We start from the raw sequence: 15,392 nt of genomic DNA, 5'->3' as shown, positions 1-15,392 counted from the left end.
AGCGGCGCGATCAACAGCAATCTATTTATAGTTTACCTTTAGCTGTAATGTTATGTTCTGTAATGAGTTTCTAATTAACCTGTAGCTTAAACAAAATATGCTACAAGTAAGTTTGCTATTTACCTCTGATCGTCGAATGTGGCACTGCAGTAGCGACACTTGTTGGGGGTAGTTTTAGGGTTAGAGTGACAGGAATTGTGTTTCCTGGCTGCTGGCAGACTAAGAAAGTACTTATCACAATTGGGGCACTCAAACACTGCTGGACATTTTCTTTTCTTATCCAAAGACTAAAAAAATGCAAATAAACACAAACATTTAAATGACTAATAATTTTAAATCGGAGTAAAAAAAAAAAAAGATAAATTTTACAAAAGAGATGTAGAACCTTTCTGGAGATAGAAGTCTAAACATTTACAGTAGCTCAATCACAAATAACTATCGACGTGCTTAAAAATATGCTGAGCATTTGAGTGATCACAATGAACAATAATGAACATGCTTAAGTTATCGCAGTCATAAGTCAACGCGTGTGTAATCTCTAAGTCTACGCTCGTGACGGTTTTTTTTTTTAATTTTCCTCGTAAATAAATACAGTTCATTAGCAAAAAATCGGCGTTTACCATAAAAAATAATACAATATATTGCATTTGCAAAATAGTAAGAAGTATCTAATACAAAAACGTAAAAATTTGTTCAACCGGATGAATCTCACCCACGTGATAAAGGTTTCAGCTCTTTTACTTCACAAAAGTCAACAGATAGAAGAGTTGAGGAAATGTGGATGTTCAAACATGGGCAGAATGGTGAATGTTACACAGTGTGTAAAGTGGCCACTTAAACAAGCCAATGACAGGTCATAAGCCCTGTAAATGCCTAGATTTCCATATTCCTTTCTCAAAAATGTTTTCCCTCTCTGTTTAAATAAATTTAAATGTGAAAATTAAATTACAATTACTATAACAACTGCTGTTCTTGACATTTGGCTTGCCAATTGCCGCGCCAACTAAATGAAATAAATCGCATGATAAATAATAAATAAATAAATAAAAATAGCAGTCTCGGAATATTTTCCATATTTACACCGGTGAAATTCAAATATGTGATTGCGCAGCAGGATTATACATATATTGCGAAACGTAAATATTTTGACATTTAATATTATGTGTTCACGGATGTTCAATTGTGATCGCGAATATGATAAACAACCGTGGTGAGAAATTGTTATCACATCGCTTATTAGCACGTCGATAGTTATTTGTGATTGAGCTACAGGGCTGGTGAACTGTCATTGATTAGTTTAAGTGATCTTACCCTGTCCATGTCACCAAAGATTTGGACATACACAAAACATTGTTTCAAATTTGTATTTGAAGCACTAACTTTTTGGTTATACATTATAATTGTTTTATGTTTTTTCTTTATATATCCTATGTTTTTCTTTTTCTTTTCATGTACTCGTATTTCAAATTATATAAACTCCTATAAATAAACAACTAAAACAGTGTAAGTCACTCTCCAAGCACAAGAGTTAGTCTCTTTTTTTTGGAGAGTTACAGTAATAACATTTACTAGATGTATAAAAGTAGATATGTTTAGAATTTTACAAAAACATGTACTTTTTATGAAATTTATGAATAAAATAATAAATAAATAAATAAAAGAATAAATACAAAACAGCTTTGTTTTCAACCACTTATTTTTATTTTTCTACTGACCGGTTTCAAAGGTACACAAGCTTATTTATCAGGGTATACCTAACATCTTAAAAGATCATATCTATCTCACTTTACAATCCCCACCTTTACAAGAAAAACATGACAAAAAACTTGATTTTTTAGCTCCATATTTTTCGATGTATATTTATTCGATAATATTTAGTAATCACTGTTAAAATAAAATAGGACAAGATACATTAAATAGGTGCGAAGGTTTTCACGGTCACTGTTATCAATATTATGTATCTTTTTTGGGTGCAATGGTAGCCGAAACGTCGGATCAAATCCAACATACACGGTATCACCCAAAAAAGATACATAATATTCAAGATACATTAGTTAAGTATACCTTGATAGAGAGAAGCTTGTGTAGCCTTGAAATTCGTAAGCATAGAATTAAGAATAGTCCAGATTAAGTAATGATAGATGACCGGTCATATACTTTGATGAGACATTCATCCACTCTTCACATTCAATGAAAAAGTGTTGGCAATCTAATGAAACACCCGGAATTTTAAAAGATGTTTCGTTTGGTACGCTTTGGATGATTGTATATGCTGGCAGAGAAGCAGGTTTTGTTAAAAATGCTTCTACAGTTTTTAAATCAACAAGTGGCGATTACCACGATGAGATGAATGTGAAAAATTTCCGGAAATGGCTAGTTGAGAAACTCTTGCCAAATTTACCGGAATCATCAATTGTTGTTATGGACAATGCTCCAACCATAGAATCAAATTAAATAAAACACCCACTCAAAACAACAAGATACAAATTCCTTTTTTCACTTAATGGTGACACTGAATCGGACTCAGACTCAACGGATAGTTTTTATGATGGCGATATGCCAGGCATCCATTAGTTTGATTGCACTTATATTTAATTCTTATTCTTTATGAATTATATTTTTTTACTCTATCCCGTATTTAATGTGTTAAATGCAGAGCTTAACATGCGGGAAATTGAGGTTGTGTGTTTTATAAAATGAAAGATATCACTAACATAATATAAGATTTACATTTATTAAATCTAGGCTACAATATATGAATTACATTTTACATTAAACTTAAGAAATATGTGTGCAATATGGTTATTGAACTTGGCCGCGGAAAAGGAGTGGTTTGATGAAATTAATAATGCGTTGTTAACCAGTGATGAACGTAAGAGATCTGTTGAGTTGGCTGCGTGTAGGACTACCATATCACAGGCGTTTACCACATTTGACAAGCACTTTAAGGTTTAAATAGGTGCGAAGGTTTTCACAGTCACTGTTATCAATATGATTCTTTTTTGGGTGAACCGTGTGGGTTGGATTTGTTTCGGCTACCATTGCAGGAGCAATCTTCAGGGTAAACTGTGTGTTTTGTAGAAAAAAATATAGGTTTAAGTACTAGTAATTTGTACCGTGTCGCAGTCGGCAGTAGGAACTATTCTATTAGTTTTTGTAGTATGTAGCTGGGAACCATCTTGAGTTTAATTTAAGCCCGTCTTCTTTGTTTATGTTATTCGGGTGTCTGTGTATTTCAATTGCCTCTTTTATTATTCGTGCACTGTAATTACTGGGTTTATGTAAAAAATTTGGTTCGAAGGCGAAAAAAACAATGACGTAAACAAAGACGACGGGCTGAAAAAAGTCAATGAAGTAATCACATTGTTATGTTCGTACGTACTGAATTAATTTCTTAAATAAAATATGTAAAAAAAAATTTTGTTCTTTTTTTACTGCTTTTTACCAAACACAAACATTTTTCTGAAAAATCGGCATTTTAGGCTACCTGAGCAGACATCCCTTCATTTTAAAATGGAAAACCTAGCTGTGCGCGAGTCGGTCTACGGTTGCTTGGCGTTGTGAAACTTGTCGGTTCGCGGCCAGGCAGTACCATAATTATAATGACACTAGCCAGCGGGCAACTAAATTTATAAACGATTTTTAAAACTTAAACGTTTATGCTAAATGTCTATCATGAAAACTTACCAAATAAATACACAAAGCGTCATTTATGACACCAACATTGCGGAAAAACACAATTTAAATATTCACAAAATCTGAAGATGTCACTTGTCACAAATTATCACAGAAAATACACAAAACTGATTATGTTGAGTTTTTAATAAACTTGTATATTTTAAACTTAAGGAAAATAATGTTTGCAAAAATCAATATGTTTCTATCGTGTGGTATTCCTCGAAACAGTATTCTACGCACAGAGCCTGTTTGCACTGTTTACACCGGTACCTCGATTCTTTGCGTACTCTTTTAGACAGGCACACCACACATCGGGCCATGTTGACAAGTTTTTTCTCAGTTGGAGGTAATTTTTCCATGAAATGTCTTCCAGAGAGACGGAGGGCAATTCCGATTTCCTTTTCCTCGACGAAGTGGAAGGTAAATCGCCTTTGAGATCCCGTATCGGTTGACCGATCGTCCCCAACTGAAAAGTGAACAAGGAAACGAAACTGAGATACGCCTAATGAGATGGAAATCTTCGCCCCCTGTTCGGAGACACGATTACATAACGAAGGGAAGGAAATATAATATTCTTCCCTTTAAGACAATATCTGGTCAAAGGTGGAAGGTTAATTCCTCTCCCAAATTGCTTAAAACATGCTTCTCCAGATAAAAAGGAAATTAACATCTTACTGGAGCATATTAGCATAGAGAAATGTTTAAAATTACAGGATGTTCGCTGGGAAGGTTAACTACTTAATTTTCGTATTACTTTATGGAAAATGAAAACAAAATGGTTTAAGGCTGATAAATGTTTTATAAAATGTCGGAAATTACATATGGAAGACAACGTCAGCTAAATTCATAGCTTAACTTCCCTTACTAAACGACGTAGAAGCATTTCTGATCTGTCTTTCCTCTTCAAAATTTTAAACAATTTTATTCATAGTCCGTGTCTCTCGGAGCGTATTTCAATCAATTGCCTTGTAAAGTCAACACGACAAGTTCATTTTTTTTTAAATTCATTTCCCAAAAAAAATTATATTCAAAACTCGTTTATTTATCGTAGCTGCTCCAAATTTTATTAACTTTGTCCCCATTTAGATATTTTTAGTACATAATTTTGTGACTTCAAAAAAAAAACTTTTTGAAACACTGTAAAATGAAACATTTGTCAGTGTGTAATAAGTTTATGTTCCTTTAATTATGTTTATTTTATTATAATATCAAAATGTTGAATTAGTCAACTATATTATGAAAATCCCTCTCCTCCACTCTATTTCCTCATCCCTTAACCTTCTTACGAGCTTTTTTTTTTTCTCATGTCTTGTATAAAAATAAAAATCTCAACTCACTCTTTGATGCGCCTGAACTACTGAGCTCAATAAAATTAAATATCCCAACTAGAAACCTCAGACAAAACTTTCTCTTTCATACCGATAATCATAGAACTAACTATGGTTTTCATTCATAGGGGAGGGAAAGCCTAGAATTCTTAGGTCTGTCAACAAACATACCAGTCTTGATTTCTTTGATAACAAGTTGTCTTCTTTCAAACGATCACTGAATCAAATTTAATTATAAACACCTCTCTCCCGCTTCCACTCCCACAAAGTCTACTATAAACCATTGAGTCTTTCTTATTTTGTTATAATAATTTTCTATGTATAAATGTGTCCATAAAAATGCCCATTGGGCGTATATATAAATAATTGATATATTATTTTTCTCTTTACTGTGTAACATGTTCTCTCATTATATTTGTGAAAAACTTTAACTGGATGTATGTACTATTTTTTATATTTTGTATTCTTATATAACAACTGTTGTTTTTCCTTAATAAATAAAAAATAAATGCTAGCTCTTTTTATAACATTTTTCATCACATTTTTACAAATTTCAACCGGTATTTCATTAATTTTGTCACAAATTTTTGTTTCAGTTGCTCAAGCGCTTTGGTGTTTCTGTTTTGTTGATATAAACCTGGCTCTTTAAATATCTCCAAAAAAGAAGCCCACGGATCAATGAGTGGATCAAGCGAAATAGGTAAAAATTTGTGTCCTGTTTTTATAAATTTGTTATGTTTTTTATGATTATTTTAGTTTATATTGCTTATTATGTTTAAGATAATAATTAGGTTAGTTGGATTAATTACGTTTTTATTTTTGTTATTATTATGTTAAATAACTAATTTAAGGCATGTTTCACTCATTGTAAAATGTTTCCCTCGACACGGGACACCCCAGTGAGGGAACTTTTTTATTTTTTTAAAAAGAAATATTTGTGTTCTTCTGATTTACCCAAATATTTAATTTTGAGGGTCATTTTCAACGAGTTGTACATAACTCATTGTTAGAAAATGGAATCAAGTTGGGGTAAAGTGGGATTCGAACCACGGAACTTTGGTCCGTGATTCCGAGACACTAGCCACAGGACCACAACCTGATAAATTCTATTATGTATAAAAATAATAATACAAACATTGTAACAGTATAAATAAATAAAATTCTGGTGTCAAAAAGTTATCTTTCATGCTATGATAACATTCTTCAATACAAGTAACCGTAACGCCTAGTTCATTTTCAAAAAAGTAAGGGCCTATGATTCTTCCAGACCACATAGGGCACTGTATAGTTAATTTTAATGGATGCAAAGGTGACTGATGGAAAATTTGAGGATTTTCTGCTGACCAGAATCGAGTATTTTGTTTATTAACGTATCCATTAAAATGGAAATGCGCCTTACCACTCGTTATAATTTTTTATAAAAGACTAGCAAGCTGTAACATCATATTGGCATATGTACGGCGTCGTAAATGGCCTTCTGAAAGAAGCTATTGTGTCAACTGAATTTTAAATGGATATAAATGCAAATCTTTATGCATAATTTCCCACAAAGTTTTTGCCGTAAGTCCAATTTCTTGAGCACGGTGTCAAATTGAGGTTGATGGATTGTTTTAAACACTTTCTGGGACAGCAGCAATGCTTTCAGCTGATCTTCTCGTGCGTTGTGGTCCAGACTTGTGCTAATCTACTACAGAGCCTCTTTCTTCAAAATCTTTCACAGAATTTTCTAGTAGTCGCAATTATTGATAATTGATTATGATAAAATGTTAGGATTAAAACATGTTGGTTTATTATTTTTTATAATGACCGTTGAAATTTTTGACAAAGGTACATGGTGGTGTCTGTAAATCTAAGTAATCGAAAGGGTTGAGAGTTTCAAGCACCTGGGAGTATATGTTACGGAGAATGGCGGCTTTAAAAAAAACTGGGAGTGCAGCTAGGAATAGCAGGCGTCGCATTCAACAGTATAAAGGCGGTCTGCAGATCGGATATTTACTCAGTGAGAATCAAACGACGCGTATATAACGCCTGCATAACACCTATTCTCCCCTACGGATGCGAATCATGCCACCTCACTAGGGCCTAAAACAGCAAAATACTGAGTTTTGAGAATAGGTGTGGTTTGACTTTGTGAGGAATGAAAAAATAATAGAATGGTCGCAACAAACTTCAGTGAGCATGGTCATCAGGCGGAGGTGATGCGGTTGGCTGGGCCATATACTGCGGATGCTTCCTGAGAGCCACAACAACGTCGGAACTACAAGACGCAACACATGACTTGGAATGATACACAGGGTCTGGCAACTGACGGAGATGCCTAGATGCGTCTTGTGGACACCATATGCTCTTCTAGGGAGCGGACATGGAACGATGATGAGGATAGTGGAGTGTTAAGGAGTACAGTGAACAGAAGTGAGAGGGTATGGTTCTTATTCTTTTTCTTAGAGGTGGAGGTCAGTGCTGTGCAAGCTTCTGACATCACTGCGACCTGTGAAGATCTATTGTGACGGATCCCCGTGAATAGTTCTCGCCTTCCAAGCTCAGGTTTGTAAAGAACCGAGCGAGAGGGTATGATAGTCTCTCCGCTGTCGAATTTTGAGCTTATTTCAGTTGCCTACAATAATCAGATACGGGGTCATATTTCCTCAGACCAAATGCGTGTATTCCGCAGTTGTATTTAGCAGCCAAAAAATATGTGGACTGGTGTCTCAAAGTCATAAACACATTCATACTATGTACTTTTTTCTATTGATGAAACTCAAATTAACTTACATAATTGTGGTCCTCACTGGGCGAAGTCATTATAAGGTATTCCATGGCTTTTCTCTCAGGGACAATCCCTTTTTTGGTATTTTGAAGATCAATGTATTTACTCAGAGACCAAGACTCTTCCTCGCTGTTTGATTCTGACATTTTCTTATTAGTGTTGGCATCATCATTCTCCATGCAGTGACTTTCCGTCTTCAAGCCGGATAGCCTATTCTCTTCATCGTTGCTCGTTTCTTCTAAAAGTTTGAAAGAACAACCGATCATTAATTAGCGGGTAAATGTCGGTGATAGTCGACTATAACATGAAAGAAAATTTAGTCCTTCAAGCCTCAGCTGATTGGCCCTTTAAACTCTATCCCACGACCCTCCAGCCTCATTTAATAGACCACTAATATGTTTTTTTTTCTTCTGGGACCTTCCCTCGTCATTTTAGTAAGTTACGCACTTCCTACTTATGATTAACCATTTACCAACTTTAAAAGTATGTTTAATTTGATGTAATATTAATTTGTAGTATCACTTGTTATTGAATAAATCAAAACTCTTTTTCGAGAACGCTGATTTAATAACTCCTAGTATTGTTATTGTAAATATTTTTTGTTGTGAATAAGACTAGTAAAATGCAAAGTTTGTTAGAATAGCACTTGGCGGGAACGCCGGAGGATGCCAATGTGACGTGACACCAACAGCGAGCCATTTTATATGTGCCTGTTTTTAAATAACAAACAAACCGTCGCACGGTATCTCTGTATGGGTGAGCAGAGGATAGAATTTTCAGCATTATAAATATACTGTATCCAGTATTGGCACAGTAGAATAATTGCATTAATAATACTGTATTGAAAATCCCTAAAACTACCAAAGCCAAGTATTATATAAGAGATATAGAAACACCTGAAAAAAACATAATTAAAAAAACCAAACTAAAAAACCATCGATAGTTATGTCATTAAAATTGTAAATGCTCAAAATGATTAATTTATTTTGGATGTAATTGTTGTTTGAATAAGAAATGGGCGTTATTTAAGGACCATTTTTAATAAAAAATGTGAAGATTTCTTAAGAAACTTGTGCTGAAAAATTTCCCGAAAGGTTGTTGAAAGAAATATATTTTTCAAATGAGGAAGTTCAGTGATTTTTTTATGGACTATTACGCTAAACCTAAAAAAATAAAATAATAATTATATATTGTATTATTAACGCTATCATATTTTAAAGTTTTGAATTTCTGAAATCGCTCCGCATGTGACGTCAGAGGTTCTCATCCGCTTATTCTCAGTCAGTTCTGCCGATTGGTACGTTGACGGTAAGTAAACCGGATATCTTTCACAGCTCTCTTGTCATTGATTGATTCATTTGAACTAGTGACGTAGTTGAAAGTAGTTTTTATTAAAATACAGTGGAACTCCAATTATCCGATCCCATTTGGATAATAAAAAATTTGAATAATTGGATTTTTTCCGAAAAAAGGGTTTATTTTAATTAATGACTAATATGTTGAAAATGAAAATGAATGATCAAAAATGAAAAATGAGTTTTTAATTAATTAAATGAAAAGGCAACACTTTTACATGTTAAGCGTATAGACAGTATGCACCTACGTACCGTACAGTAAATGAAAGTCATTGCTTGCTGAACATCTCGGTCAAAGTAAGCTGTTTGACTGTCATCATCTGTTTTCGGGCAGCCAAGTCGTTAATTTGCAAATCGCAGTACGTTTCCGTCTTAATTTTTTTTTCTGTAATTCTGAAAGCGATTCGGATATTTGGAGTTCAACAGTATGTATATACATTTTTTTTCGTACATTTTCAAGAAACTTTGTCGTACATTTTAATGCTCTAATTTTTACAGTGAGCAAAAAAAACATTTTTTGTATCCAATCTGGCGTGGGGCAGAAGTTCCCCATTGGCTTTTTGTTTTCATTCATCCTGATACATTTTTATACATTTATTTGTCAACCAATTTTGTGATTTTGTTCATGTACAGAAATAATAAAGAAACATACTTTTGCATATTTGGAGCTCCTCTACCTCGATGGGGTACATTATTTCAGCGTCTTCAATTTCATCAAAACTAGTTTCTGAAATAAAAAAGAAAAGTTTTAGCTACAATTAAAACCCCCATTATTTAAACAGCCTAACTAAATGTGCCCAAAACTAAGTATGTATATGGCAGAAGCGAATAGTTCAAATATGCAACTATGCACAGCTCACTATTTTATTTGACTTTCGATAATAATATTTATGGGAAAATAATTGTTATTTATTATAAATCACTTCCACTGTTTATATCTTCCTACATAAAAAAGCATCTACAAGTGTGCCCAGCGCCCAGCACGTTCTCAGTGAACGATGAAACTTGCCGATTACCTCAGCTTCTTCCTCCATACAAAAAAGTACAGTATATTTTACATCTTTAATCTAGTCGCGGTTTTTCAGTACTAAAACAAGCTTGCAGATTACAAATATTGTTTGAAGATTCTCTATTTTAAAACTAGTTTTTCGATCATCATTTCCGAAGGACTACTTTTCTTTCATAGGATACAGCACAAGATCTTGTAACATTTTATGATGCATGTACGAGCTAAACTATGGAATTCAATAAGATAAAAAAAATATTCAAAGGATTTTACCACTTTTAACTGTTACACTTGCGAATTCAATTTTCGGCGGACGTGGAAGATTTTTCGTCATGGGAAATGTCTTAAATATGTATTTTTTTATTTTGCTTCCAACGGCACATATTTCATCTACATTAGAAGCGGTGATCGTAGAACTGAGGTGGTACGCTGATTTCCTTTTTTTATCATCAGCTGAACTGAGACAGGTATCGTCAGGCTGAGAAATATTCTTAGTTGCAAAGAGTGTTTTATACATTCTTTCTTTTATGTTGTTTCTGGCAGGAGTAGTGATGTTTGTGACTTCATTCGATGATATGTCAGCGGTATTGTTGACAACGTCATCAGCTATTTCGGCTAATGTGGAGCTTTTAAAATCAGTAATACTCTTCATGGCCTCCAGCTCTTCTAATCTATCGTTTAAAATGTACGACTTCAGAAGAGTGCAGGCTTCTCGGCATGATTTTGCGAATAAGAAGAAGACGTGAAGTGATTCTGAACATTTTTGGCATATTCTGGGCGGTAATCCATCGTCTTTATGTGGCTGAAATCAAAATAAATTAAATATCTCAAAAGAGATAAAGGAAATAAAATTTTGTCGCTTAGCTAACAACACCACGCAAGCCATTTTTTTACTTTTTACAGGACTATGAAAAATTATGCGTATTTTATTGAAGGAGGAAGTCCATCATTAAAAAAAATATTTTGATATATTTTATAATAAACCATTAAACTAAACAAAAAAAAATTAAAACATTTTTATGTATCGTATATCAGCACAATGATTTTTTGAGTTTTGTATTTTTCAAATTATCACCCCAAATCAACAATTTAAATAAAACTGCAAGTTGAACATTATTATCATCACTATGACTGCATTGTCTGCATGGCATGTGATATTAATGACCTTATCTCCCTTAGTAGATTCACTACTTTTTTTTATTTTTAAAAGCGTTTTTTTCCATATTTATTCTGCTGGTGTAAGAAAAGGTTTTTGGTGTATATATTGCTGCACTATATTTAGTTATAAAGGTGCTAAACTTGCTTTGTTGATCTCAATATGTGTTATTTTTTAAATGTTAATATTATTTATGTCCCGAATTGAGTTGTTGTAACTCCTAGGAATGTAATTCAACGTATTATACTTGTAAAATACTTTGTGTTTTATGATTAATAAATAAAAATATATATAAATAAAATTAAATATAATTTTTCATATTCATAAAATATTTTTATTTACTTTTTAAATAAAGATTATCTGATGCACTCTATGAAGACCAAATACACATTTATAAATATAAGTTCTAAAAGATTAAGGCAATTCCTACTAAATTTTATTCTCATTTAAACTGCAAAAATTGAATTGATAGACCAGGGCCCCGGTTACAATGCGAAGTTAACAGAGTTATGATGTTTGTGCACGAAAATGAGTATATTTGCATGAACATTTAAATTATCTTTATCGGCAACCTAAAATTGAACATGTTTAGAAGAAAAAATTGTATGCATATTCTGCTTTTCATACAAAAAACTTAATTTTACATTGTGGATAAAATTTAAGATAAATATTAACTTCCCATTGTAGTCGGATCCCTGGGTTCGTATTCTAATGGGAAAATGTATCTTCAATTTTATAAATAATTAAGTTTTCTATATGAAAAATAGAATATACTCACATTTTTTTTTAAAACATGTTTCACAGGATGTAATATACCCAGAGTTCTGATGCATTTGGCACTTAACCATCTGGTAAAACCCCCATGGACCAATATTAATATCTTATGCAATACGAAAGTCGTGTATTCCTATTTAAAAGGGTCGTAAATAGTATGCACTCAAAAACCATATGCTTCAGTGCGTGAGAAATATAATTTTGCGTGAATCTCAGGATGTCACGTGGGAAGAATAAATGTACATATTTTTTGTATCTAACCTACCCCTTCATAGGACCAAAACTTGCATTATATAAATCCATACGCTGTCCTTTGAGAATGAATTAGAGATGTAATCTCTCGTGGACTCTGGCGTAATACTCAGTTTTAATAAATACGGTAGCTTTCAAGTGTAACAGTATAATGGCATTTATTAATGTCTTAAATGATGAATTAATATGCAACGTCTTCGAGTCTTGTCAATTGATCTGGTGGACTTCGAATAATCATTATCTGTGAGCTAATACATCGGCACATAGCATACCGATGAAGATAGCGTCTGTAAACGCGGCCCTGGATTGACTTAAACATGACGAAAAAAGAAAACAAAAATGAAAAATAAAAGTTGTTTCTTTATACCTCATCTCCTGTGCACAGTGAGATCATTTCATGGAATCTATACCCACTAATGTGAATTTCGAAGACGTTTTTCATTATCCTACTTTTCCCTAAGCAGGTCCGACATACTCTCATTAAATCCCTTCTGTTGATAGATTCGCTGAAAGAAAATACATTGGAAGATTTGTCATTTTGTACGGCTAATATTACAAAAACTATGCTACAATTTTTCTGAATGGTGTAAAGAATATTACATTTTCATTCTCAACTCAGACATGTTGATGGATTAAGAGTTATCTATGCTTATTCGAAATGCTAAATAAACGCGAGAAATCGTTGTGTCAATCAACTCAATAGCATTTTAAAGATTTCTGAATTCTGACAGTTGTGTCAAATGCTAACCAAAGAAAAAGAGAGCTTGAATTCAGAGATTAAAACCTTTGCACAAATAATGGCATAGCTAACCATAAAAATAATTACGAAAATTCGAGTAAAAAGTGTGACGTTCAAAGTAATGATTTTACTAATGTTTTTTTTTTCTTTCAAGATAAAATGAAAAAAACTTCCAAAATAATTAATAATTTAAGGATCAACAAAGTTTTGAAATACTGCAGTTTTCGTTATCCTTGATTTTGAAACTACTATGTGAGCTAGAATGCAAAGATTTTTTTTTGTGTTTAAGAATGATTTATTTGTTAAGAATTAGGTAGAGGCCTTTAATTTATAAATCATATATTTCAACCATCTTTTCTATTTCAATTTGTTTTTTTCTTCTGATAAATTTTTTCCGCTTTAACAAGGAAAAAACCGTATGATTTTACATAAAAAAAGTGATGTTTATATTGTTAATGCTTTCTTTGGAAAGAAAAATTGTTTGTAAATTTACAGCAGCTATTATATTTGATTTAATGTTACCTCGTGTCGGAAAATAACAAGATAAAAAAAAAAAAATTAAAATATTAATTTCATGCCATTCCTTTTTATTTTTAAATTGAATACAAAAATTATTATGAAAGATATAATTATTTAAAAAAAAACAATAAACCTCCTTAAACCTGCATACGAATATTTTTTCGGTTTATGATTTTCGTAAGTATACATTTTTTTGTAGATATTATTTATATATCAAGGCCTAAATCAGAAACAATACAAAAAATGGATTATTAAATTGACAGCAAAAATATGTGTACCTAAGCTAAAATGCACTTTTCAAAACAAAAATACGTTTGCGCTAAACAAAACGTAATTATTTCACCGATCAAATTAACTATATTGACCGGACAAATCACTAAAAATAATCATATGTATGTAGAAAGCAAAGTGCGAATTTGCAAAACTTATGTTCGATAATTACAAACGGAATTTAATTAAAAGCCCACACAACCAAAAGAAAAGGACTGCTTAGAACTGTAGAAATGAAGACATTGCGCACTATTCTGGGAAAGGCGCTAAAGGAAAAGATCAGAAATATTGCCATACGTGAAGTCTGCAACATAGAAGATATCATGAGATGGGGCAGAAAAAGGCGACGGTTCTGGCGCGATCACGCGGAGAAAATGGATACCGACAGACTTCTACACATGCCCAAATGCTCAGTCATGCCTTACACGTATTTAAATTTATAAAAATGCCCACTTGTGTCATAAAAACGAGTAAAAACTTTTTGGATAAACATTGTAAAAGTCTTGTGTAACTTTTCATTGGTAAATATTTGTTCATGAGTTATTAAAAAAGCTTAAAGGCCGCCATTGGGCATAATATGGTGCAAGATCTTGTGCAAGTTCTTGCGCAGTTTTTTGAACAATAATTATTGTGCCGAATCTTGGGCCGTTTTATTATTCCACACTGTTTCACATAAAAAAAAAAGTTTATTAAAAAGTTCGGGACTCTCAAAAACATTATTCAATATTTTGAACAGCAAACTATAACCTTTTTATAAGTAATATTGTATTTAAAATTTTCAATCAATTAGATTCATTGCGTAAAATTACAGTATTACTTCTTTATATTGTAAGAGATCCGAGGATTTGTTTATTACAAAGAGGTCCCCTGGGACACCGAACTCCAAGTGTCTCGCCACCTCTTTGAAGGTCTTCCAATTTGGCGGCTACCCTCTGGGCCCCGATTACAATAGGAAGTTAACAGAGTTATCTTCGACTGTCTATAAAGAAAAACCGATAATTGTGTACGAAAATGAGTATATTTGCATGGACATTTAAAGTATCTTCATCAGTAACTTAAAATTGAATATGTTTAGCAGAAAAAAAATGGATGCATATTCTGCTTTTCATGCATAAAACTTGATGCATACTTTGTAGATAAAATTGGAGATAAGTGATAACTTCTTATTGTAGGTAATCGGGGCCCTGGACATTGACATCTATTATAATACGTCGACATGCCCTATACTTAGAGCAAAATATATTTTTTTAAAGTAGTGACACGAAAACGTAGCAATAGTTTATTTTTGACAGGGCTGCATTCAACGTGCATGCATATGTTACAAAAATTGAAGGATACCCACTTTTGTTACATAAAAAAGTTTGTATTTTAACGTTAGGTAACAATTAATATTTGTTTTTGGTGGATCCCAATCGAGTTTTTTCCCTGGATTTTTAGGAACGAAAATATAATATTTACTCGCGTTTATTATATTTCAAAACGTATACCTATCAGTGCATCACTGTGACTAAAGCTAGGGTTTTCTAGGACAGCGGTGCCCATATCTTA

The 15,392-nt window shown here is 32.8% G+C and overlaps 1 protein-coding gene across 3 annotated transcripts in view; it reads right to left on the bottom strand.

The window, feature by feature from the left end:
* Positions 1–13,052, bottom strand: part of LOC148270842 (uncharacterized) — a 30,716-nt gene extending 17,664 nt beyond the window's left edge. The window contains exons 1-6 of one of the 3 annotated variants that reach the window (XM_088242141.1): positions 12,917–13,052; positions 12,684–12,822; positions 10,408–10,936; positions 9,781–9,855; positions 7,779–8,011; positions 124–287 (exon numbers count right to left, since the gene is read on the bottom strand). In XM_088242141.1, coding sequence (XP_088098267.1) covers positions 124–287; positions 7,779–8,011; positions 9,781–9,855; positions 10,408–10,936; positions 12,684–12,822; positions 12,917–12,939 — 1,163 coding nt within the window. In that variant the 5' untranslated portion in view covers positions 12,940–13,052. Of the gene's footprint in view, positions 1–123; positions 288–3,687; positions 4,145–7,778; positions 8,012–9,380; positions 9,463–9,780; positions 9,856–10,407; positions 10,937–12,683; positions 12,823–12,916 lie in introns of those variants that run through there. The other 2 variants (XM_088242142.1, XM_088242144.1) reach the window with 2 other exon arrangements.
* Between the last annotated feature and the right edge of the window lie 2,340 nt (positions 13,053–15,392).

Source organism: Micrasema longulum, unplaced genomic scaffold (genome assembly GCF_059751315.1).
Source record: "Micrasema longulum isolate JH-2025_06_02 unplaced genomic scaffold, ASM5975131v1 h1tg003342l, whole genome shotgun sequence".
In the NCBI taxonomy this organism is placed as follows: domain Eukaryota; kingdom Metazoa; phylum Arthropoda; class Insecta; order Trichoptera; family Brachycentridae; genus Micrasema; species Micrasema longulum.
Note: the sequence above shows the minus strand (reverse complement) of the source record. Positions and strands in the feature narration are given on the sequence as shown.